Source organism: Athene cunicularia, assembly GCF_003259725.1.
Source record: "Athene cunicularia isolate RWA chromosome 5 unlocalized genomic scaffold, athCun1 chr5_part1, whole genome shotgun sequence".
NCBI lineage: Eukaryota > Metazoa > Chordata > Aves > Strigiformes > Strigidae > Athene > Athene cunicularia.
Window position 1 is genome coordinate 10945841 of NW_020799101.1, and position 23088 is coordinate 10968928.

General features: G+C 38.6%; 1 protein-coding gene across 2 annotated transcripts in view; it reads right to left on the reverse strand.

Moving 5' to 3' along the window:
• The window catches only part of ASPG (asparaginase), a 43150-nt gene extending 20502 nt beyond the window's left edge, over positions 1–22648 (reverse strand). For both annotated transcript variants that reach the window (XM_026849957.1, XM_026849958.1), the window contains exons 1-8: positions 22524–22648; positions 19094–19205; positions 16254–16379; positions 14708–14791; positions 13516–13642; positions 6811–6923; positions 5112–5297; positions 1190–1303 (exon numbers count right to left, since the gene is read on the reverse strand). In XM_026849957.1, the coding sequence (XP_026705758.1) occupies positions 1190–1303; positions 5112–5297; positions 6811–6923; positions 13516–13642; positions 14708–14791; positions 16254–16379; positions 19094–19205; positions 22524–22609 (948 nt within the window). In that variant the 5' untranslated portion in view covers positions 22610–22648. The remainder of the gene's footprint in view (positions 1–1189; positions 1304–5111; positions 5298–6810; positions 6924–13515; positions 13643–14707; positions 14792–16253; positions 16380–19093; positions 19206–22523) is intronic.
• Between the last annotated feature and the right edge of the window lie 440 nt (positions 22649–23088).

The following is a 23088-nucleotide window of genomic DNA, read 5'->3' on the forward strand; positions in this document are numbered from 1 at the left end:
AGTGTACCAAAGGGACATCAGTGAAGAGCCTGGGTTTCTAAAGTGTATGTACACAAACACATGCAATACCACTACTCTGCACACAGCATTATGTCGCCAGTCAAGCACATTCTTGCACAGAGTATGTTCTTGCCATCCTCACCAAAGATACACATAGCTCCTCCTCCTCTCATTTTTCGGAGCCAGGGCTTTAGCATGCAACTGAAAGCTCAGAGTCTGAAACTGTTTCTAAGCACAGGAAGCAGTACTTCCAGCCACTCTACTTATGATGACAGGTATCCAAATATGTTTGTCTCAAGAGCTGCTACTGGTTGGAAGATATTGAGCATGAAATAATGATAAAATTTGTTTCAGTTTTAATAAAAACAAAACACCATCATAAGATACACATGTGCATGCAGTGCTGAAGTCTAGAGAATGACTCATCATGATGTCATTTCCCAAAGCGTCAGGATTATGAATTCACTGCATACAAGCATAGAACCACATGCATTCCTGCAGACTACTGCTCCCTTAAGTCAGAGCTCTATGTTCCTTGTATAAAAGGAACATGATATATAACTAGATAATTTGAAGAAGAAAGCCTTGGTTAAGCACCAATGAACAATAAGAACATTCTTTAAAAGGCTATAATTTTAAAATCATTTACAATTGGTTCTTAGAATAATAATCTATTTTTTAGATATTTATAAAGTGTATCTCCTCTTAGAGAAATTAAATCCAACACTGTCATGAGTAATGTTGCAAAAAAAGAGGCTGTAGGCAATATTTATTTCCAGAATTAGCTTTGTGTGAATGAGTCTTAGAGAAACCTTTAGCATACTAAGATCAATAACAAGATCTTTGTTGACTTCAGTAGGGTTGGAATTCTGTCTCCCACATGCATTTCTACATGTGGGTTTATAGTACAGAAATGTCTAAGGTAGACTACTACCATTTAAAGATGGCATTTTCATGGCACGGTCATGGTCTTCACCTGACTTATGCAGAGAATTCTCTTCCAATCTATATACGTTCATTTGCCTAACAGTGTTTTCCTTAAGAAAAAAAACCACGTGATGTTCACATTATGGCTCTGGAACCAATTGCTTTTAAATGCAAGGGAGAAGCTCAAGGCATTCAGCTGAGCAGAAGTTATCACAACAGATGAGAAAGTTAAAGCCTTTCAAGGTCACACTGAAATATTTACCTGCCTCTTCTCCTCCCAGCTAAGCTTACTCTTGCTGAGCGTGTATGACAGTTTAGTTAGGGCTGCCTCTGGTGTCATATCACCTCCAGGAATTACTCCAACATCAGCAAGAGTCTGAATAAAAAGGAATAACGATTCCAATTAGCATAGCATTCAGAAATACCTGCGTGAACAGAAAATGTATATGAATGATGAGTAGCTACACAGAATACAGTATGCAGCTGTGCCTCCACTCTCTTGCTCCTCCTACTGCCACTGTAATTTTTGTAATTTTAGTTATCAAATACCAAGCAAACACTAGAGCCAGCTGAGTAACAATGACTTTTACTTAAAATTCCTTTTCATGCAGTAACATTGAAGAATTCACCCAAACACTTGCCATGGTCACTTACTATGCTAAAAGGGAAAGGTTACAGGTCCGTATCAGCTATCTGCAGAGTTGTCAGATCCTCTTTATTGAAAAGCTGCCGTTACTCTGTTTTAACCCAGTGGCATTTTGAACATTGCCAAGTAGGCTGTTCTCACAGAGACATATTTACCACTCTTTTATGGGGCATTGCTTTGGATGAATTCCAGGACTACAGTGTGCTCACAGCAGGAGTGTTTTCAGATCCTTTCAGGCTGCACTAGCAGCGTATGATTTAGAACATACAACTAAAACATGTAATTTACACAGTTCTGACAAGAACAACTGAAAAATATTACCTTTTAAACTTATGTTTCTGCTAGTTAAAAAAAATAAACTATCTGAACCAAAGCAAAAAGTAGAAAGATCTTTGCTATGGTCAGCAAGCCCTGTAAGTGTACAGTGAGCAAGACAGCAAAGACGTAGGAGATTTCAGTTCTCTTATCACTAAACTGTACCTGGGCATCTCCAAACCACAGATCATCACCGTTGCCATAATATGATGCCTCACAGTTAAGCATCTTACAATAGGTTCTTTATACTGCATTTTACTTTTACATATCTTGTATATAAACTTTAGCTTTAAACTTGTTGTGACTTAACTAATATTTTTAGCAAGATACAGAGCTTTAATCAGCTCATTAACCACCTCTGACATTTTTTAAAGTCCCATGTGAAAACAAATACAGAGAAGGTGAGAAATACTTTCTGGATTGCAGAGCTAGCAAAAGAACAGTTAGGGCTTTTTCAGCGGTTTGAGAAAGAGGAGGAGGAAGGGATTTCCCAGCTTCCTTCCTATACCTAAAGCCCCCTCAATTATAGGTTTCTACAGTGCAGATGGATCAGAGGCCAGACATTCAGTTAACTAAAACAAACACTTAAAGGAAAACCAGGGACTCAGTTGACCCACTTGGCTAATTTGAATAAGTAAAAAATGGCCTAGCCATATGCAAAGACCTGTGAAAGATTTTATTTAAAGAAAAATCAAAATTAACATTACAGCAACTTTCCAGCATTCACACATGATACTTCCTCCATCAAGCAGTTCCTTATGAAAAAGAGAAGGCAATGAAAGACCAAGCATGAAGTAATTTTGTAGGACTTGGCTCTGTCAGTGTTTTACTCAAAAGATGACTGGAAACAGAACAGCCACCATCAATGGATGCTGAAGCAACATAATACGTGCTCCATATAAAAAGTGGAAGCCAGAAGTGAACATTATTTCCACAAAGCCTTACAGTAGTTCCATAAGAAGTGAGCAGAATCTTTCAGTTTAGCATATCAACAGTCTGGAGCAGAGTGCAAAAAGCCATTTAGAGCTGTCTACTTGGAGAATCTTTTATTCAGAGCATAGAACAGGTCTTTTTTTTTTTTAATTCCTTCCATAAATTTTAGCAGTTCATTTCAAGGACGAGATCACATAAAAGCTAGGCTTCATTTTCATGTTGTTTTTCAAATACGTTTGGTGTCTTTTATTGACTTAACCGCTTTCTTCCTTCCATGTGAACTGTTCTATATAATCCATGTATCCCCATCATATTTGCTACACAGCACAGGATCTTTGCAAATGTTATACTTCTCAATCATTTCCATTAAGTTATGCAAAAGTTTTTGCTCACTCAAATGACTGCCCATATCAGAAAATACTGTTTGGATACCAAGGACATGGAAAGAAACTCTTACAATCTCCTTTTCTTTCTCCTCAAAGCAGACTGTGTTCTTGAAGCAAATATAATCTAAAGTTGTGTCAAAACCAGTGTTAAGAGAGGCAGGTTTCAGCACCAGACTAGAGTATCTAGGTTTGCCTTCCAGTCAATGAAGAGGTTGACTCTGCCAGACGGGTGGTTGCTCTCAACAAAACCAGGTGTCTAAAACAGGGGGATGAGTCACCCTCTGGCAGTGCTTCTTGGCTCTTTAGTGGCTAGCCTTTTTATAAAGGCCAGTTAAACCAGCTTCCTTCACACTACCACATGCAACACATACTCATATGGCTTTGAGCTCTTATTAGACCCAGTGATGTCATGTCTTACTAGACAATTGAGAAACTCACTATAAAATGCCCTGAATATTAACAGTATCTACAGTGAGCTCTGTGGTGCTGTCGACATGCTGGAGGGATGTGCCATCCAGAGGGACCTGGACAGGCTGGAGAGGTGGGCCCTAGCAGACCTCATGAAGTTCAACAAGGCCAAGTGTAAGGTCCTGCGCATGGGTCGGGGCAATCCCAAGCACAAATATAGACTAGGCGATGAGGGGAGCAGCCCTCAGGAGGACTTGGGCGTAGTAATGGATGGAAAAGTATGAGCCAGCAATGTACACTTACAGCCCAGAAAGCCAACCATATCCTGGGCTGCATCAAAAGAATTGTGACAAGCAGGTCAAGGGAGGGGATTCTCCCCCTCTATTCCACACTTGTGAGACCCCACCTGCAGTGTTGTGTCCAGCTCTGGGGTTCCCAACATAAGAAGGACATGGACCTGCTCGAGTGGGTCCAGAGGAGGCCATGAAGATGATGAGGGGGCTGGAGCACCTCCCTTATGACAGGCTGAGAGTTGAGGTTGTTCAGCCTGAGAAGGCTCCGGGGAGACCTTATAGGGGCTTTCCAGTACCTAAAGTGGGCCTACAGAAAAGCTCGGGAGGGGCTCTATCAAGGAATTTAGTCATAGGATGAGGGGTAATGGTTTTAAACTGAAAGATGGTAGATTTAGATTAGATATAAGGAAGAAATTATTTACTGTGAGGGTGGTGAGGCACTAAAACAGGTTGCCCAGAGAGGTTGTGGATGCCCCCTCCCTGGCAGTGTTCAAGGACAGGTTGTTCGGGGCTTTCAGCAGCCTGGGCTAGTGGAAGGTGTCCCTGCCCTTGGCAGGGGGGTTGGAACTGGATGGTCTTTAAGGTCCCTTCCAACCCAAACCATTCTGTGATTCTTTGAAAGCCTGCTTTAAGCTAACCTTCATGGGTTAAACACAATGGATTTCCATGCTGCAAGACAGATGTTTCCTTACATACTGTTCTCCAATCTCTCACTGAATTCAGTTGTACTTCCAGTCAAATATAAAACTGGGATTTGGAATATTGCTTGGATTTGTAGGCTTTCTTGATGTTCTTACGTTGTAGCTAAGTAACTGCTAGCTTATAAAATAATACTTTATTTGATCATCTGACCCCTAAACTAGCCTCTAGCTCAGTGGAATCCCTTTGGGCGATAACACCAGCAATCTAATGCAAGGTATCCTGGAGTGCTGCACATGACAGGAGCAAGCAATCACTAATGTGGGATTTGAGCTGACTGTTTCAACCATTCAGACTAGAAGTAACAGGACCTTGTTTGCAGATACATATTTTAATGCTTCCAGCCTAAGATTTTTCAGATATAGTTATTTTATGGGCAATATCTTTATAGTCAGTAAATCTGGTTTTATACACTGGGACTACAATTAGTATACAATGCAGTTGTATCAGTAGGATGTTTCTTTTGCAGAGCAGAAGGGTCTGAAATCATTGCACAACCCTTACCTGCCCAGTTGCATAGACCGTTTTAACAGACCCCCGTAAGCACTGGGTACAGTTTAAAATCACTACATTTCGTTCAGCTGCTTTCTTCAGTTCCTCCAGTAAGTCTTCCCTGTTGTTTGGGGCATTGCCACTTCCATAAGTTTCAAGTACAATGCCCTCAATTGGAGGCTGAAGAAACGCTTTTACCTGTGTAAAAACAAGAAACAGAAGAGAGACAAAAGATGTGTTTAAGTCACATTAAGATTTTCATGTATGGCACAGGGTTTTTTAAAATGGTCTATTTCTGTTCTAGTCGTATAGGCTCTCATGCCTTGCAGTCTTCTCATGCCATTCTGTGCTCCTCATTTGCAGTAACTGGGACTTTAGAATAAACTTTACAAAAATGAGAATTTCACTCTCTAGCTTTCTTTAAAATTCCTAGAGGGTTACATTTTAAAATAAACTATTTTCTACAGTCATGACCTCAGGGAGAAAAAGGATGCTATTGTTCAAGTGCCATTAACAGGCTATACTGTTGCAGCATGGTGGAACAAAAGGGTAGATTTACACTTATGAAATAAATGTAGAATTATTAATTGAGATTAGAACTCCCACCCCTGCCCAGATTTGTTACTTTAGCAAAGAGTTTTGTTAACAAATGTCTGCCTGAGAGAGTGTCTCACCTTTCAGGAGAGAACATTCTAACAAAGCCTGGAGTTTTTAACTCAAAACCCAATTGATTTAACTCAAAAAAAAAAAAAAAAAAAAGAGGCACTAATATATTCTGGGCCAGTTGTTAATGAGGTAGCTATTGTGCCTCACTGTGAGAGAATGCCTAGCGAAGTCCTCTTCCTAGAAAGATGCATTTTAAACAACCTAGATGTTTCCTTGCTGATCACATATGCTAAATGCAATACACTGTAAACCCTCATGAGGCCAACTATGCAGTTGGAGTTTTATTGCAAATATACCACCCCTCTGCCTTTCCATCTGTTCATATTCACTGAAAAGGAATGGTAATATAATTGAGGAGTGCTGCTTAAACTACTGGATTCAATTTAAGATGGCAACAGCCACAAAAGACCTGTCAATTTAATGGAACTAGCACTAGACAAAAATTTAAAGACAAATCTACCTAAACCCACAGTTCTGCAAAATAATTTCTAAAGGCAAAAAAGTCCCACATCTCTTTTGCAGCAGCAAAATCCCACTTCTCATTTTCAGCTCTGTATGAAAGCTGAGGGTCATGTTAATGATCAGTGTGAGAGAAAATGAACGTTAAAAAAGAAACATGAGTTGTAGAAATAGTCACACTCCCCTCCACTTATCATATTGTGCATTCTTTGACAAGATATCTATTAATATGCCTCAATATGCAGCTAGAGAGCATTTCCATGGTCACTGTAGCCTGCACCTGTCTAGAAAAGCACACCTGACCTATTTATGAGCCCTGATAAGAAACAAGATTTTAAGTTTCAGAGCCCAGGCAGGTTACACAAAAGATATTTGAAAAGCTTATATCAATACTTTATGGCATAAGAAAATAGTCTTTGAATGCTCTGATACTCCAAAAAACATTTATCAGAAGAAGACAGATTCTTCCCCTTCTTTCCAAAACCCCAAGCACTGCTAGAAAAACACAGCCTCCCTGCTTCAGCTAACTAATCAAGTATTTGAGCATCACTTCAACTCACTTCCAAAATGAAGTAGTGACACTTACAGCAGCAGCAGTGATTCCTGGGAAGATTCGCAGAAGACCAACATTCCTGTTCATATTGGTGTGAACTCTGAATTTCTTTTTGGTATTGGCTCTCCACACTGTTTCCCAGTTTACTGTTAAGAGAAATGGCCTTTCTAATTTAATACTAAGACATAATATTAAGTACACTTGTAGCACTTCATATTTACAACATTGTCTTTAAAAGTGTTTCTTATGTAGGGGATTTTTGAAAAGAGGAAATGAAGACCCTTTTAAGACAGCAGCCATAGCACCTGATCTATCACACCTGATTTATTAGGTGCCACAAAACATGTCTTTGAGGCCACATCCAGGTCAGGCTCAACTGTGTTATATTTTAGCTTTAATTCCAAATTAGTCTAGATTCCAAGATACATCAGTATTACTTGTCAATATTTCTAAGTTAGTGTCCTTCAAGGAGATATTTAAGACGTATGCTTTCTTCAATTTAATAGCATTTTATAGCAAAGACTTCCAAAATGGATATTTTAGTTCAATGACCGTTAGCAAACAGGGTGATCTATCACACACAAAGCTGTATACCTCTACTACATGCTCTTCAAAAGAGAAGTCCGATAGCTGTGAAAAGCATCCAAGTACTAGACCTGATGGATTCACGATGTTGACCTGTTAGTGCCAACTCTCTCAGCTCTGAGTGCTCAGAAAGCCTCAACCAATAGAGCATTGTGCAAGTCTAGCACAGGTGAGATATCTACTTGTCATGCACTGACCTGAACTTCACTGCTATGTAGTTGGCCTGATACCAACCTGGGTTCATGTTTAGAAAACAGACCTTCATCTTCCCAGACATAAGAGATGACAAATGCAGTTACTGTTGCCGCTAATCACCTCCAGAGTTTATTAGGTAGTTACTAACGATTAAATAAAATAGCAAGGATTCAATTAACTCTGATTATACATTTAGAGCCAGAAGCCAGCTGTTTAACTAATAGTTTGTTTGTGTTGCATTATTAGAAGCCAAGTCATGCATTATTGATTTCAAAATTTTACTACTTCAGCATAGGAGCACAGCATTGGTAGCACTGACAGCTCCTACAAGGCAGTGGAAGAGGTTTAACAAGCAGCAGCCAACACTTCAGATTGCCATGCTTCTCTTGAAGTAGACCATGCTGTAAAGCTTCCTCATCATGATTTAAGCTTTTTAGATTTTGGAGAAACTCCCAAGCAGCAAGACAGATAAAAGATCTGCGTGCATAATACTGACTTGCTCTCAGCCGTGCGGAGAGTTACTCACACCAATTACTGTTGCAATCTCTTGCAATCAGCAGACAGCCATTTGCAAAAAAAAAAATCAGAGTTATATTTAAAAGCTTCTGTTGAAGCCTACTCTATTACCCCATTACAAGAGATACTAAAAACTACACAACCCATTAAGTCAGGACAGAAAATAGCAGTCATCTATAAGACTTTATGAAGTCCCCCTTCCTGTCATGGTGCCCTGTCAGCCACCAGAGCTTGTGTATGTTCTTTCTTTAAAAATACCATACATCATTAAACAGGTCACAAGCAGTTGGTTTGGCATCACATTTGTCCAACCAGCCACACTACAGCATGTGGATTCCTAATGCCCTGGGAATGGGAGAATAGAAATACAGACTGTTTCTACAGTTTCTTTCTTTGTGCTAAGCTGGCCAGCATGGTTCTGAAACCACCTGGTTGGATTTAGTAGTTGGTCAAGTAGCTCTCAAAGGCCTCTGTGAGCTTTCCAGAGCAAGTTAGAGACCTGCAGGAGGCACATGGGTGAGTGCAGAAAGACATAATTTGTTCTGCTTGAGGTTCACAGGCCTGGCTAACCACATTCACTCATGAGCACTGCGCTTTAAAGAAGAAGCAGTGTTTAGCAATAAATCCTTTCAACCTTCTAACATACAGATTAATTCTTTAAAAGCAGACTCCTCTATAAAAGGGGATGGCAATAAAATGGTACCAGAGCTTTCTTTCCTTTTTCCTCCATAAGCTAGGAGTCCCTGCCAAAACTTCACAAATGCATACTACTAAGTTTGGCAACTATTAGCATCATGCCTGTAACGAACTTGAAGAATGAACTGAAGAAACCTGCCTTGGCATGGATCACTAAGATACTGCCAAAAGTGGAAGACCAAGGAGAGAGATCAGAGGATAGTTTCAGAAGTCAGACCTATACCAGGCCTATACCTGTACTCTTGGAGTACACTCTACCAAATAACATACCATCTTCAAGATAAATGTAATGCAGGCAGACATAGTACAGTGATGTAATTCCAAACTATATTAAAAAAAGAAATAAAGATTTTTCCCTCAGTTAACATTCTCTTGGTCATGAACCTTGTCAGCCTACATAATGTGCTTGGTACTGCAGACTCCACAGATGTCAGTTTTCCATTAGACAAATGAGTCTAAAAGGCAGAACAAAAGGCAAGTGTGATGCAAGAGCCAAAGACAAACAAATATACATAAAAGCCCAACTTCATCTCAGATTTATTCAGAACTGTTGTAAGTGAGACAGAGCGCCATGCAGGAGAAAAAAAAATTAAAACACACCCTTTATATCCTCCATCTCAAACACTACTTCCCCCAAAGGAAGAATATTTATATTGCCTAGCTGAGTTCAAGCATCTTCATTGTACTGAATAAACCAACTGTCTTGCAGCCTATAGTTATACCACACAGCAAACTTCTTTTTGTTAAATTAAAAAAAAAAAAAATCTTAGGAACCACTAACAGTTCTTAAGTAAGAAACTCATATACAAGCAGGTGAAGTACAAAAAGATGTATATATTGGTGTTCATAACAGTTTTTCATCCTATGGATGAGTGACTAATTAGGGAGATTCCGTTTTGGCACAACACAAAACAGTAACCTGTTCTTACTCGGATGGGCTGTGTTTGTAAAGAGTGTAACTGATATAGTGTACTGCATTATGTAAATGTGGATACAAAGCTGAGGAACAAACATAAGCTAGCTACTGGTGCTGCACAGCAGAAAGTTTTTTAAGCAATGTAGTAATGGATATTTATGTACTCTATCCAAAATGGCTTGGGATAGAAAAGATTGCATGATTCAAGGAGACTGCATTCAAGATATTGAGGCCTTTTGCTTATTCTTCAAAAAAACCCCATCATATAAACAATAGTCTGCTATTTCAAATCTCCCCCTCCCTACCAAACACTTCAGCTTTTAAAATTACAGCTCAAAAAATATATCCTTATCTTATTCAGCTTTATTCTCAAACACACAGAGAGAACTATGGTGATAAGGTTAGTGCAGAAAAAATACCAACCTGATTTTAAAACAACTAAGAAGCAGCTCTACACAGTCTAGAAAGCAGCAAACCCCCCCTGTTGTTAAACAGCACCTATGGCACAATGCAGGTTTCAACTTATAATGGGAGAGCAGCAACTAAGAGCGACACCTCCCTTAGGAGTGGTGACTGAACTCCGAGTTATGAAATCAAACAAGAAATACAGCTTTTTGTGATTGCAGAGCTCCAGACAAACAGCAATGCTTTCTTCTCATCCTTCTCTGCAGGACAACCATTATATAAGCTGCCCCAGTGTTCATTACAATTCATGGCAGCAGTCAAGGGGTGGGGAGCACAGGCCAACTTATGGGTGCAAATTCCTGAAGGAGGCAAACAAACATAGGCCCCCTTTTTTGATAGTTTGTTACAAAATAACCAATACACATCTTTTGAAATGAATATTTAAATAGAATGGTGTAATTGCAAGAATCAACATGCCTACTTATAAGGGGGGACAGGACCAAAAGCACTTCAGTGAAGAGAGTGGCATTTGCCTTCATATATAAATGACCTGAGCTTTTTACTATAAATAACCAGAATTGCCAACCAAGACACAAACTTGGCCAGTGATGAATAGCTTCTCTCTAATGAGACTGGTGGGTAGACAAGCCCAAAAGGGCTTTCTAACCTTCTGCTGCTGCTGTAGCATGTCTGCATGCAGAGTCACATGGGCTCTGTTCGTCCCCTGCACACAGACCTGTACATGTGCACCACTCCCAGAAGTTACATGCATTTGTGATGAAGAAAGTCCAGCCATGGTAACAAAGCAAGTTTCATATTTGCTTCATTAGGACAATAAAGAACAGAGAAGAGCAATCAGTTATGAAATACACTGAGACTCTTTACACATTTCAAGTGAAATACGCCGCCTTGCCTCTCCTGATTTCAAAATACAGGAAAAATAAAGCAAGGTCTTTTATTTGATAAGCTTTAATATTTTAGAAATATTTTTGGTTGTTTCTGTATTGTCCACTTCATACAGAGATTTCTGATCCTGCTGCAAAAGTATTTCCCATCAGCATTGGGTTTCTTACTCATCTCAAGAGTGGGCTAGAATTTTTCACTTCTTACAGGAGTTTCTCGTACTAAATTGAAAGTCCTGAAGAAACTGACATACTTGCTTGTCTAAAACTGGGTAAAGGGACTTAGGTGTTGCTAACACAGCTACGGATCTGGCCAAGAACATAACCAGTTGATGGGATCAGAACTCCACTGGAAGCCTTATCTGTAGAGGGATCAGGGTGAAAAATGGATATCAAAAATGAAGATAAGAGCTGCAGCTAGGGTAAGGAAGAAGACTAAGCTTCTCCTCCTTCTCTCTGGCTCTGAAGTTGATCGTTGCTTTTATATGGTATGCCCAGACTTGAACAGCATGTCCTCTCCTCATTCCTGTGTACCAATCCATGATCCCATTATGCTTCCCACTCCCTCCATCCTGTCACGTCTCCCCCTCTGCTTCTCTGGAATTTTCATTCCCAGCTTTGTGAGAATCGGGAAGCCTGAGGAAGAGTTTCTGCACGTGGCCTACTCCTCTTGGCATCCTCAGGCTGCTCTCCATAATGCTGAAGCAGCAAGAGTCAGTTCTGTCTACAGGAAGAATAAGACACATTATACAAAGTCGTTAGAAAAAAAAAATTTAAAAGATGTTAGATTTATCCGGTTTGTTTTTAAAAGCCCAAGTGGTTCCTTGTCTCCATGAAAGCCTCATACGAGGATTGTACAAGAAAACTCATGGGAGACAGAGATGTTTCAAACAATTACTTTGGACAAAATAAAGCAGCACTAGTAGATTGCCCATGCTATAAACCATGTTTTTTCAAAATGAAACAATCCTTCAATACTGACACTGTCATCTTGGATAAGTGATGCTACCCTAACTGGGTAATCAGCTGAAACAAATGAAAATAGAGCCTATCACACCATCAGTTTTTAAATCAGAAATCCCCACTCATCTCAATGGGGCATTCTACTGAAAAGATAACGAGACCCAATATGGGCCAAGGGAAGTACTTAATAACTTTCTCATTTTTCCACTATAGACAAGGAATCACAAAACAGTTCATTCAAATCCAAGAGAGAAATAGCATGCAATTTGCAGCTTTATTTCACTATTGATCAGTCAGTAAATAGAATTTATTTATACACTATTTGATGAAGTTCATAAAAACTCAAGAAAGAAGATTCTCTCCAATTTACTGCAACAATCAACTGACAGTATTTCTGCTGATTTCAGATACATCATATTTGACAGGGCACAGTAACACGAGTGGCAGACTCTCTACCCAAGAGATGTCTTACAGACCACTACAGTATTTCACAGGCTTCCTCACTTTGTATCTGGCTGCTACAAACACAGCACTTTGATCCTGAAACTTTGTTAAGTAACTCCCATTCATTATTTGGAAGGGATAAATGTATTTTTCCAAATTGCAGAATGTCTCTCTCTAGTAGTAGAAACCATTCAGAATGGCATGCTGCATGGCACAGGGCTGGACTTCTTACTGCCACTAACAGTACCTAGCTCTTTGCTAGAAACCCCCTCCTATTCCTATTCTTTTTGTAATAATGGAGATTGTCACCAAGTCCTACACCTCTCCTAATATACCTAGACTATCCCAAAGCAGCTTGCATAACATGTTATATTTTTTAAAACCGTCCTTCAGTATGTTTTCTGGCAACTCCTCATTTGGCTGGATTCCAAAAGTGTATCTCTTCTCCCCTCTCCAAAGAAAGGGTGCCATTTATCCAAGAACAGACATCCATGTGTTAATGACTTTGCAAATGGGTACTGAAATCATCTTGTAGTTTTTCCTCTCCTTAAAAAACACACAGAAATTATAGGGAGCCCAAGTAAGACTGGGGGAAAAAACTTCACAGAGTGCATATTCTAGGTCTGCTGTTCTCAGTGTGCTTGCAGTTTAGACAGGTCCTAAATATCCAGTAAACATCTTACACAATGACATACATCAAACAGAGAATCTGTTGAAGCTGCAAGTACTCTGCAATGACTCCTTTGCCTGATTTAGAAGCCCAGCATGGTCATTAATGAGATTAAACTCTTCGTTCTTTCACTCCTCACTCCTTCATTTTTATCTTCAGAGCAAGCATTTTCATGACACTGGGGTAACATTCCCTCTGGTTAGTCTGGATTTCTAGTCAAAGTTGATCTAGCTCAAATCTATATTCAATAGACAAATACAGCTAAATCACAAATTCTTAGTCTTACTAATATTTAAACAGTTTCAGAGCAGATAAAGTGGAGTCAAGCTACAGGGCTTTCACGAGTTTAAAAACAGCATTTCAACTACATAGGCACAGATTCTTTTGAGCTAGAGTTCTATTGCATGTGGCATAAATTACAAGGCTTAAGAGATGATGTTGCTTACTTGTAATATCAACCTCAGCATTTGCAAGTGGAGGCAGGTTAGGTGAGGAAAAGGCATTGAAACTCCCAGCATCCACCTTAGTCACCCTATTTCCCCTGTACAGTTTATTATAAAAATACAGGCACACCTGCAAGACAAGTAAAGAAACAGGTCTATGAATAAGCCAGTAATTAAAAGATTCAGTAGATACTGTAGTCCGTCCTTTATAAAGTGTTTTCTAAATCTTTAAAGCAACTCAGAGGCTAGTAGATGTTTACAACTCTTACCCTTTCAAAAAGTGTTGGCACATCTGTCACACACTGGTTTAAGAATTTAAGAACAAAACAAGTTAAGAGCTAACTGCTTTCGTAATCCTCTCATGAGGCACAGTCTAGGAGACAGCAAATTTGCCTGAGTCCACTTCAGAGATAGAGAAAAGAGTGTGGACTTTTTAGTAAGTTCATCTGTTATATCTAAATTCAGAGTACAAAACATTAACAGCAGAACTGGTGAAAACGAGGATAATTTTCAAAAGAAATACTACACATAAATAATTAGGTTCTTTCAAGTCCCTTAAATTTTGTCAGTTGGAACTTGAAGGAAAAGAGATACCTCAAAGTTATTATTAGTTATGAAGATCTTGGCCAGTCAGCTATTGATGTTGTCACAAGAACTGGCTTTGGGAGCACGGCAGAAGTGAAATGAGGTATAACCTGGCTAGTTTTCTTTCTGATTTTTGGGGTGCACAGCACCAATATCTTTAAAGGTAGGGTGCTAAGACCATGGAGGTAGTTCTAGGTCCACTAGGTATATCATCCTCGACACTTCAGTCTTCAGGAACTAGAGCTAGAAGACACTCCTACTGGTTCTAGAGCAACTTTAGAACTTCAAAATAACTTTCAGTTAAAAAACTGACTTACAAGTGCTTCAGATCCCACATATTTGCAAGGAAACATCTGATTTAAAGTCAGCTGAAAGCTACATTTCAGACTTGATAGTCTTTATAGATTGTATATGGGCAAAATGGGATATGACTCCTGAGAAAACAGCACGTGCTTCACCATGCAAGCACCTGTTACCTCAGCAGAATCCATTTATCTTCCTGTTTAAATGCAATTTCTTGCTTCCTACCAGGTATTTTCAGTATGCAAGTATGTGTCCTGGCTAGAGGGAGAAAAGCAGCTTCTGAGATGGTCTTCACAGACAAACAGACCTCAGGAATGACAAACTGCCCAGCGAACAGCAGTGCTCCCAGGAGGTTGGCTCGGCCATCATTCTGCAACTCATATATGGGCACCTGAAGAGCAGAGACTGAAATTACACCCTGTCCCTCATGTAAAGCCTACACAGCAGAAAAAAGAGTCTAACTTATGCAATACAAATATACGAATAATTTATGTAACAATGATTTATGAAAAATAAAGTTTCCTTCTTCATCCAAACTATTTTAGGCTGCAGCAGATGGCAGGATTTCCCTCTGTGCTTAACAGACTTTTATAATTTAAGTGCTTAAAAGCTATTATACAGATGATTCTAGTGTGATTAAGCAGATTAAAAGACTGATTCAGGAAAAACATAAAAAGTAGAAAGCATGCATAGTTAAAGTGACTGAGTATGGGAGATGTGATTGTACAGAGAAAAAGCAACAGCCTCAGATCATAGAGAACTGCCACTATGGGCTTCACAACAGCTCTCTTGCACCATCCTTCCTCATAGTATAGAAAAACTAAGCCAGCAGGTTATTACCAACCGAAAAGGACAAGATTAAAAACAGGTATTTAGTCTGCTGAGTGATGACTTCCATGCCTTTTCAGATTGCCTATTTATTAGCTGAGAGTCAGAGCTCCTTTCAGCAGTGAAAAAAAACCCAAACACATGCTCCATTGCTAGATCATATGTCAGGCAGATCTCCAAGTAATAAAGCCAAAAAGAAAGTAAAACCTTGAATAAGATGTATCACAAGTAGACTGCCCCATGTCAAGAGAGCAAGTGGAGCCTACTCCTTCCTAGACTTTAGTATTTTGACTTCAAATAGACCACATGTGAAAGGAAAGTTATGAGATGGGTGAGGGGAATTGTACAGTGTGATGTTTCATCTCTCCTTTGTGATTAGAGCTGTATTTTACACTCAAGCAAGCTATTCTAGTAAGACAACCCCTCCCCCTCAGACAATATGCAAAGGGCTGATCTCCAGCTAAGAGAATGAAAATTAATAAACGTAGTCTTTAGAGGAAAGGAAACAGACCATGTTAGATGCTTTGTGGAACAGAAATGATGAAAAATGCATCTAATGCTTAGAGATTATTAAAAAAGTGATAAAGAATGCAATAATGAGTAACATAAGACAGGCTAACAACTGATGAAGTAAAAAGTAATAAGCTTCAGGGCTTTAAAAGAAGAAAAGACAGCTAACAACCAGGAGCCACCTGAGGCTGGAAAGATGCTTCTCTCATAAACCGATTAATACACAATGGCCAATGACAGGCTCTTATATCTTTCTCTGAAGCATCTGGCCCCGGCCATAATGAACTACTGGTCTGATTTCGTACAGAGTTGGAAGTCATTAATGATAAAATTATGGAGCAGATCCTCAGCTGGCGACCCTGTCAATTCTCACTAATTTCTATCAGCATGGTGACCATTCACCCTGTCCAGAGGCCTGCCCTGCACTACTAAACTATACGTTGAAGTGCAGAATACCACCTAGCTTTGCATAAGAAACAAAAATGAGGCTTCCGACTTCAAATTATATCCATTACCTGAGATCCTGTCAGAACAACAGTTTTACCCAGGTTCTCACACATGAAGGATAAGGCTGAGGCTGTATAGGCCATGGTATCAGTGCCGTGAAGGATCACAAAACCATCGTACTTTTCATAGTGCTCCTGGAGATAGAGAGACAATTTTCACATTGTTAGAGCAATACACTGGCATCAGCAAGTGAGGTACATATTGCATTACTTTCACTGATGCACACAACAGCATAATACTTTAAAGGGTACTATACACATAATTCCTCTTAAAGTTATGCTGTTTTCAGTTTAAATACAATTAAGGGTTAATAGAACACTAAGCACTAGAGCCAGTAATTCTAATTATGGAACAGTCAAAGAGATTCTTCTATGTATACATATTAATGCAGCATTTTTAAACCAGAAGACTGCTAATTAAGAAAAGCTTAGCAATGGCTTTAAACAGGAATGTTAACATATGCAAATTAGTCGCATAGTCTGATTTCTTGTTGCTGCTTTTACTTTAGGGATTACACCATTTACAAGGAACAGATTAGGCAAACCAAGGCTATCATAACACATAGAAAAACAGTCCGTTTAATCCGGGTGGCAGACAGGCAAATTGCCAGTGTAAGAGTGCCCTCTTCTGTTGAAAACTCATTCTTTCTGTAGCAGTATGGGACTTGTGCAGCAAACAGGTGAAGAGGCTTCTTGTTTTTTGTTAATTTATATACACTTGCTGGTTTTTGAGAAGTCCCTTAGACTATCAGGCATGTACAGATGCAAAAACGAATTTTATAATAATTTTAATCTACATACAATTCCACACAGAAATTTTTTTAATGCAAAGCCATGAACTGTACGGTTTATCTTGTTGGAATAAAGTAATCTGTTGGCTTTTGGAAGAAAAAGGAATTGGTTCCTTTATTTTAAGAGCAATGCAATTAGTAGAAACTGCAGCGAGAGACTGACGTAATTTGGTAACATGGAAAGGATTACATAGAAGTCTAAAGAGATATATGAAATGCCAGTGTGGGGAAAAAAAAGGGGGTTTACCCTAGAAGTAAACAATTTAGATTAAATTTAATTAGGCACACACACTTGGCATGTCCTGATAATAAAGTCACCTCCAAACTCACCTGCAGATTTCTACTTGTCCTTTTGCTAGTTCTTCACTGATACTTGTGCCTACATGTTGTTACCTACTGGAAGTTTCAGGGGATTTCTGCTTATCTCTAACAACTCAGTCAGCAGAACAACAGCCACTGTTGCAAGAGCTTTCTTCTGTAGGCCATACTATAGCTTGATGCAAAAAGCATGCTGTAGTTATTCACTAATGCAGTAACCAGGTAAGTAAGTTTCAGGAAGGGCTAAGATCACAGAAATAGCCACTTGTCCTCTCAAAATCAGTATGCTCACGAGTATTTTCAGCCTTATGAACCTTATTAGATGCAAAAGAACATAGCTTGGTTTAAGCTTTATAATGTAAAAAATCAGGCTGGCAATTAAGAAGATATCCCACAGAAACATCTTAGAACATTTCAGTCTGAAAAGTCATCAGCAGGTTACAGCCATGCCAAGTACATGTCCAAGATGAACACAAAGTGGCAGTATCTATACATAAGATGGACAGTTGAAGAAGTCTTTTTTCCCTTCTCAGCACTTCTCACTTGGATTACATGAATGCATTCTGTGTACGAGAAAGAAACACCTTTTTTTGGTAATAAAACTAATATGCCATTAAGGTAGAAAGGTAAATTCTTTCCTGTTCATCATGGGATTGCCTACTGCTCTTAGTCCTGGGCTCTTCCCAGCTGCACCCCTGCTCCATCCTAGAGGCTCTCCACCTATACACCAGCTCTGTCCCTTCTCTGCCCTGGCAAGATGCACTCAATAGGAGAAGCATCATCCCTAGTTTGGTGGTTTCAGGATTAGAGGACCTAAAGGTGAAAGCTGTTACCTGCATCTTCAGCATCATTCCCTGCATTATTATACGCTTCATATGCATTGCTACAGCTTGAAGAAGGAAATTTACACTATAAAGCCCACTATTGTAGAGCGAGCAGGAGTGGAAAAGCATTCTCTTACTAGGCCCACAGTTACTTATTTCTAACAGCTCTGTATGAGCTCCTGGTGTTAAGTATTTGAAATGTTTTGCATTTCTATTTTCTTAAAAGCACACAGCTAAGTTCAGACATGAGGACAGGAGCAGAGAAATGCTGATTTAATTCAGAGAAGGATGAAATGAATTTATCTATATATACAGAAATATCTAGGGCTTTACAAATTTCCCAGTGTGGGAAACCTAACCCTGATAGCATTTTTGCTGTGGGCTGCAAAACCAATGCCAGTCAAGGCTGTCTGTGTCCAGAGTAAGAAAGGCATAAAGACATGAAATTATTTTCTACGTCAACAGCCAACTATCAAGCTATTTGAACACCCAAATGATGTGTAACTAAACAACCTTCAGTTAAGTCACGTACACCTAAGGATTTTATTCAGCATTTATGGACAGTGAATTTAAGTCAATGTTTCAGAACACATCAACCTACATATTACATACCTTATTCAATCATAGCTGCAATTTTCCTATTTATTTTCTTGTACAGAATTATGACATAGCTTATCATTGGAAGAACTATGTAACTTTAATGAGCTTGCAACATTTTCAAAAGGAAAAAAAATTCAGCAAGCCTTGCAAGCACAGTACTTGTTGCTTTGCAACTAAACAAGGTACGTAACATTCACACTGTAAATGAATATATACGTATAGCACTACTGAATTGTTTTATCTGCTAAGTATACTAGATATACTGCTGGTTTAGTTTAAGCAACAAATGATTTCTTCTCCTACACCACCACAGTACCTCAAGTTTCATTGCAATTTTGGCCCAGTCCTCTGGCGTCATGTTGGAAGAATCAAGCAGTGGTGAGAGCTCCAGGATTGTGTAAAAAATTCTTTTGTTTTGCTTAGAGACACTATGAAGAAAGAGAATTGGGAAAAAAAAAATCTTAAAGCTAATATCAGCTCATCACTTCTGTTTTTTTTCTCTAATTCAGTAGTTTTCACCCTTTCCCTCCCCATCCCCCGAGTCTATTAAAAAAAAAAAAAAAGTCTTAAATTTGGAATGTTAATTTCCAAGTTTAGAAGTTCATGGCTTGATACGGTTTAAAGCACAACTCCCTAAATTTAATTTAATAATAAATATAATTTGAGAGGCAGAGAGGGGCTGGAAAAACTAAAGACAGAAAAGAAGAACCCAGACTTACCTTGTTTAAGTTTGGAACTGAGTTTTAAAAAGAGTCAATAAGAAGCCTTAAGGTTTAAAAATGCTTCATAAACTATTGAGAGGAATCTATAAAGCTCCCAAGCTTTATAGTGGTCAACAGAAGAGTTGTATCAACGTTTTGATCCTTTGACAAATATAAATAGATACATTAGAAATAGATCATCCTTCCTGACACAAAGGGTATCTTCTCTTAAGAGTCTTATGACTGGGATTAATTTTTTTGGCCTTTAGAAGTCAGAACCACTCTTCTCACTTTCTCTGACTTCAGAAAAAGCTCTCTTGGTTAGTTAAGGTCTTCAAGTAAAGTGTTGTCTTTGTTAGCAATAGGCTAACTTTGTAAAACCTCAGTCACAGCCTATTAGGCCTGTTGCCACCTTGTTATGAAAGTTTGCTCTATAGTACCAGCTGTCTCTTGTTATGATGTGGAGTTTAAGAATGTGTTAATAGCAAAAATATTAAAATACTGGCATAGGTTGAAAACAGAGGCCTCAGGACTATAAACAATCAATTACTGGATGCTGAACAAGTGCAACCTTGACAGCTGAGAAAAGACTGCTCTAAGTATTATAGAAAAAAGACAAAGCAATGGAAAAAAATCCAAACCAAATAAAAAACGAACAGTCAAGCAATAGGACAAAGTACCTGTGGAACTGAAGAATGTAACACTTTACCATGCAGTGTGTAGCCCAGCAGATGGACACCAAAGATTAAGAAGTGTCTAGGCACTCAAACATCTTACAAAAGTACATGATCCCAAATTTGGAGAGGACTTATCAAAGGCAATGATGGCTATGGAATCACAGTGGGATTGTTCTAGCTCTAAGCATGCTGTCTGCTCTTCCTGCCTTCAATGACCACAGGTCTCCTTTTCTCCACCTGCCTATCTCAAGAAATCTGACTCTTCAAAGACCTTTAATTTGCCAGCCAAATGGACTGCATACAGAGCATGTGTTTCACCCCACAAAATGTGCTCATTTCTCCACATTAACCTTCCAACCTCTCAGAATAAAGTCAACTACATATAAATACAATTTGGCAGGTAAGATCTGAGGTAACAGAAGAACCCTACTACTAATAGTTTCTGTTACATTTCTGAAGCTTGGAAGGTGATAGAATATCCACCATTTTAACTCATTCTTATGGTACTTGGAATATGTTTCTATTTAGCAATGCAGTGACCAACAAGCAGCTAACAAAGAAGAACTTGCTAGTGGGCCAGCTCTGCCCTTCCTACTCACTGTTCCAGGCAGAGCCATCCAAAGCATGTTTAACAGTATCATCAGTGTTTTGTTCCCAATTGCTATTCTTGTATATATTTATAGCAATATAAAATATGCAAAACCAAGAGTCAATTATCAATTAATCAGCTAATAAAATCTGCAGACCTGTTCCCCTTAATGAGGCCTGCAAGACAGTTGTGTACAGGGAAGAGAGAGCATTTAAAAAATGTGTAGTTTTCATTCATAACCAACTGACATACTGTACCTAAGAAGTTAGACTTCGTACGAAAAATTGCCTTGTTGGATATCACATTTATACAAGCTAATAGTAACTCTGGAAGCCAGTTGAAAACCTGGGAAAAGAAAGCTCCCCTGAAGAGCTACCAACACAAGAGATCAGCCTAGTCTACAACATCTGATGCCTCTCTCTAAGAAGAGTTGATATCATTCCTCTTACATCAGGGTTATCACACAGGTATACAAAGTTCACAAAATAGTCCTATTTTCTCCCTTCAGAAACACACGATATTTCTCAACTGCCTAGTTAAAATATCAGTTGGCTAGCACAAAAGAGAAAATAGCAAATTGCGATGACTAACCTCCAGAAATGGAACTCAGCAGTGCCAGAAAAACAAGACAAGATAGTTTTTTAAACCTCAGTTTTTGATGTGAGTAATTGTTTCAAGCTTTTCTATTCTTCATGGAAAAAGATGTGCCAGGAGAGGTATATTTAGGATTCAAGTGGCTATATTACTGTAGTTTTGTTGTATTTCATATCCCTTAAAGGTATTCAAGAGTTACTCAGTTACAAGCACAATATCATAACAGAGCTCCATGTTTCTTAGTATAACCATCGCATTTAACACAAACTGTATGTTCACAGCAATACCACTCCACTGGGAGTTCGTTTATTTTCCCTTTACCCCTTTACCTGCCATTTGCCCTTTAAGTGGTTACTTTTAAAACCTTTACACAGAGACCTCAAAACAAACTAGAAAGAAATGAATAAACCTTACATTTGCTTTGTGTGTTCTGATTTTCCCCTTAAAGATTAAAGAATATCCATTTTTACTGTTATAGCAAAACAACTATAGTCCCCATTTATTTTTGAATGGCCATGTAAAATCATCCTTTCTGCAGAGTTAACATGTTTACAGGGGTACAGTCATCCGTCACAGCTGGGAAATATCTCAAATTAGCATACTGCCCTCCAAATAAAACCTATAAGCTTATTAATCATTGCCCAACAGTTAAAAAGCAATGCAGATTAATTATAAGCTCATCACTTATTATCATAATGTTGCATAAATTCAGGAAAGACAATCAGCTTCTAGGGGTTTTTAAAAACAGAAAGCCTGCAGAATTAAAGCATGAGGCCTATTAACAAATGCATTAATTATATGCTACTTTTTCAGACATATGCTGAAGATAATTCACACAGACCTGTATATACAGTTTTCTTTGTTTCTATGAAGTATTTTTAAGTTTACACAGCAGCAAATTAATATCCAAAACAAGCTTATCAGGACTAAGCTGCCCATAACGGTTACGTGTTGCCCAAATTTAAAAGTTATTTCTCAAGCAGTTGTAAGATTTCATTGCAAATATATCAAAACAGTCATTTTCTATTGGACCAGACATGGAAGGATTTTTCCTTGTAAATCAATATAAGCATTTTTGCTAATCTCACACTGTATTCTTCACATTAAACATTTGGAGATGTAATTATCTGAAAAATTAATGAGGTACTTGCTAACCCTCCCTCTCCCCAAGGACAATGTACTTACGGGAGCACCAGTGTGTTATCTGGAAATTCACGGAAGTTGTTCAGTTTTGTTTCCTGGGCATATGCCTCATCATGCAGCATTGGCATCGTTTTCAAGCTGCTTACTAATTTATTGGCCTCAGGAGCAAGTCCTTAAAAACAAAGGAAGTAAATAAAAGGGCAGGGATAGAAGGAAGTGAGTGGCACAGTAAGGAGGGAAAAAGTCAAGTTATACAAATTAAACTTACACTGTCTATTGCCAGTTTACGAATCTGAAAATCAAATACAACCAACAAATCTCCATGCAGTTATTCTTTTCTTGACTTGAAATAAATAAATCCTTTATTTAAGAGAAATAATGTTATGAAACTCCTCCATATCAAATATTTATGCTTTACCTATATTTAATTGTTGCTTGTGTGCAAATACCTATCAGCAGTAGGGGTAGGAAGCCAATTTTAGCAACTGTACCAAAAACCACCATTCTCTTTTACATTTGCCATAGCTATTCTCTACCTAGAGGCAGAACACTTACAAAACACTATTATTTTGTGCTATACCTTGGTGATATTTTTACCTAAGCTTCT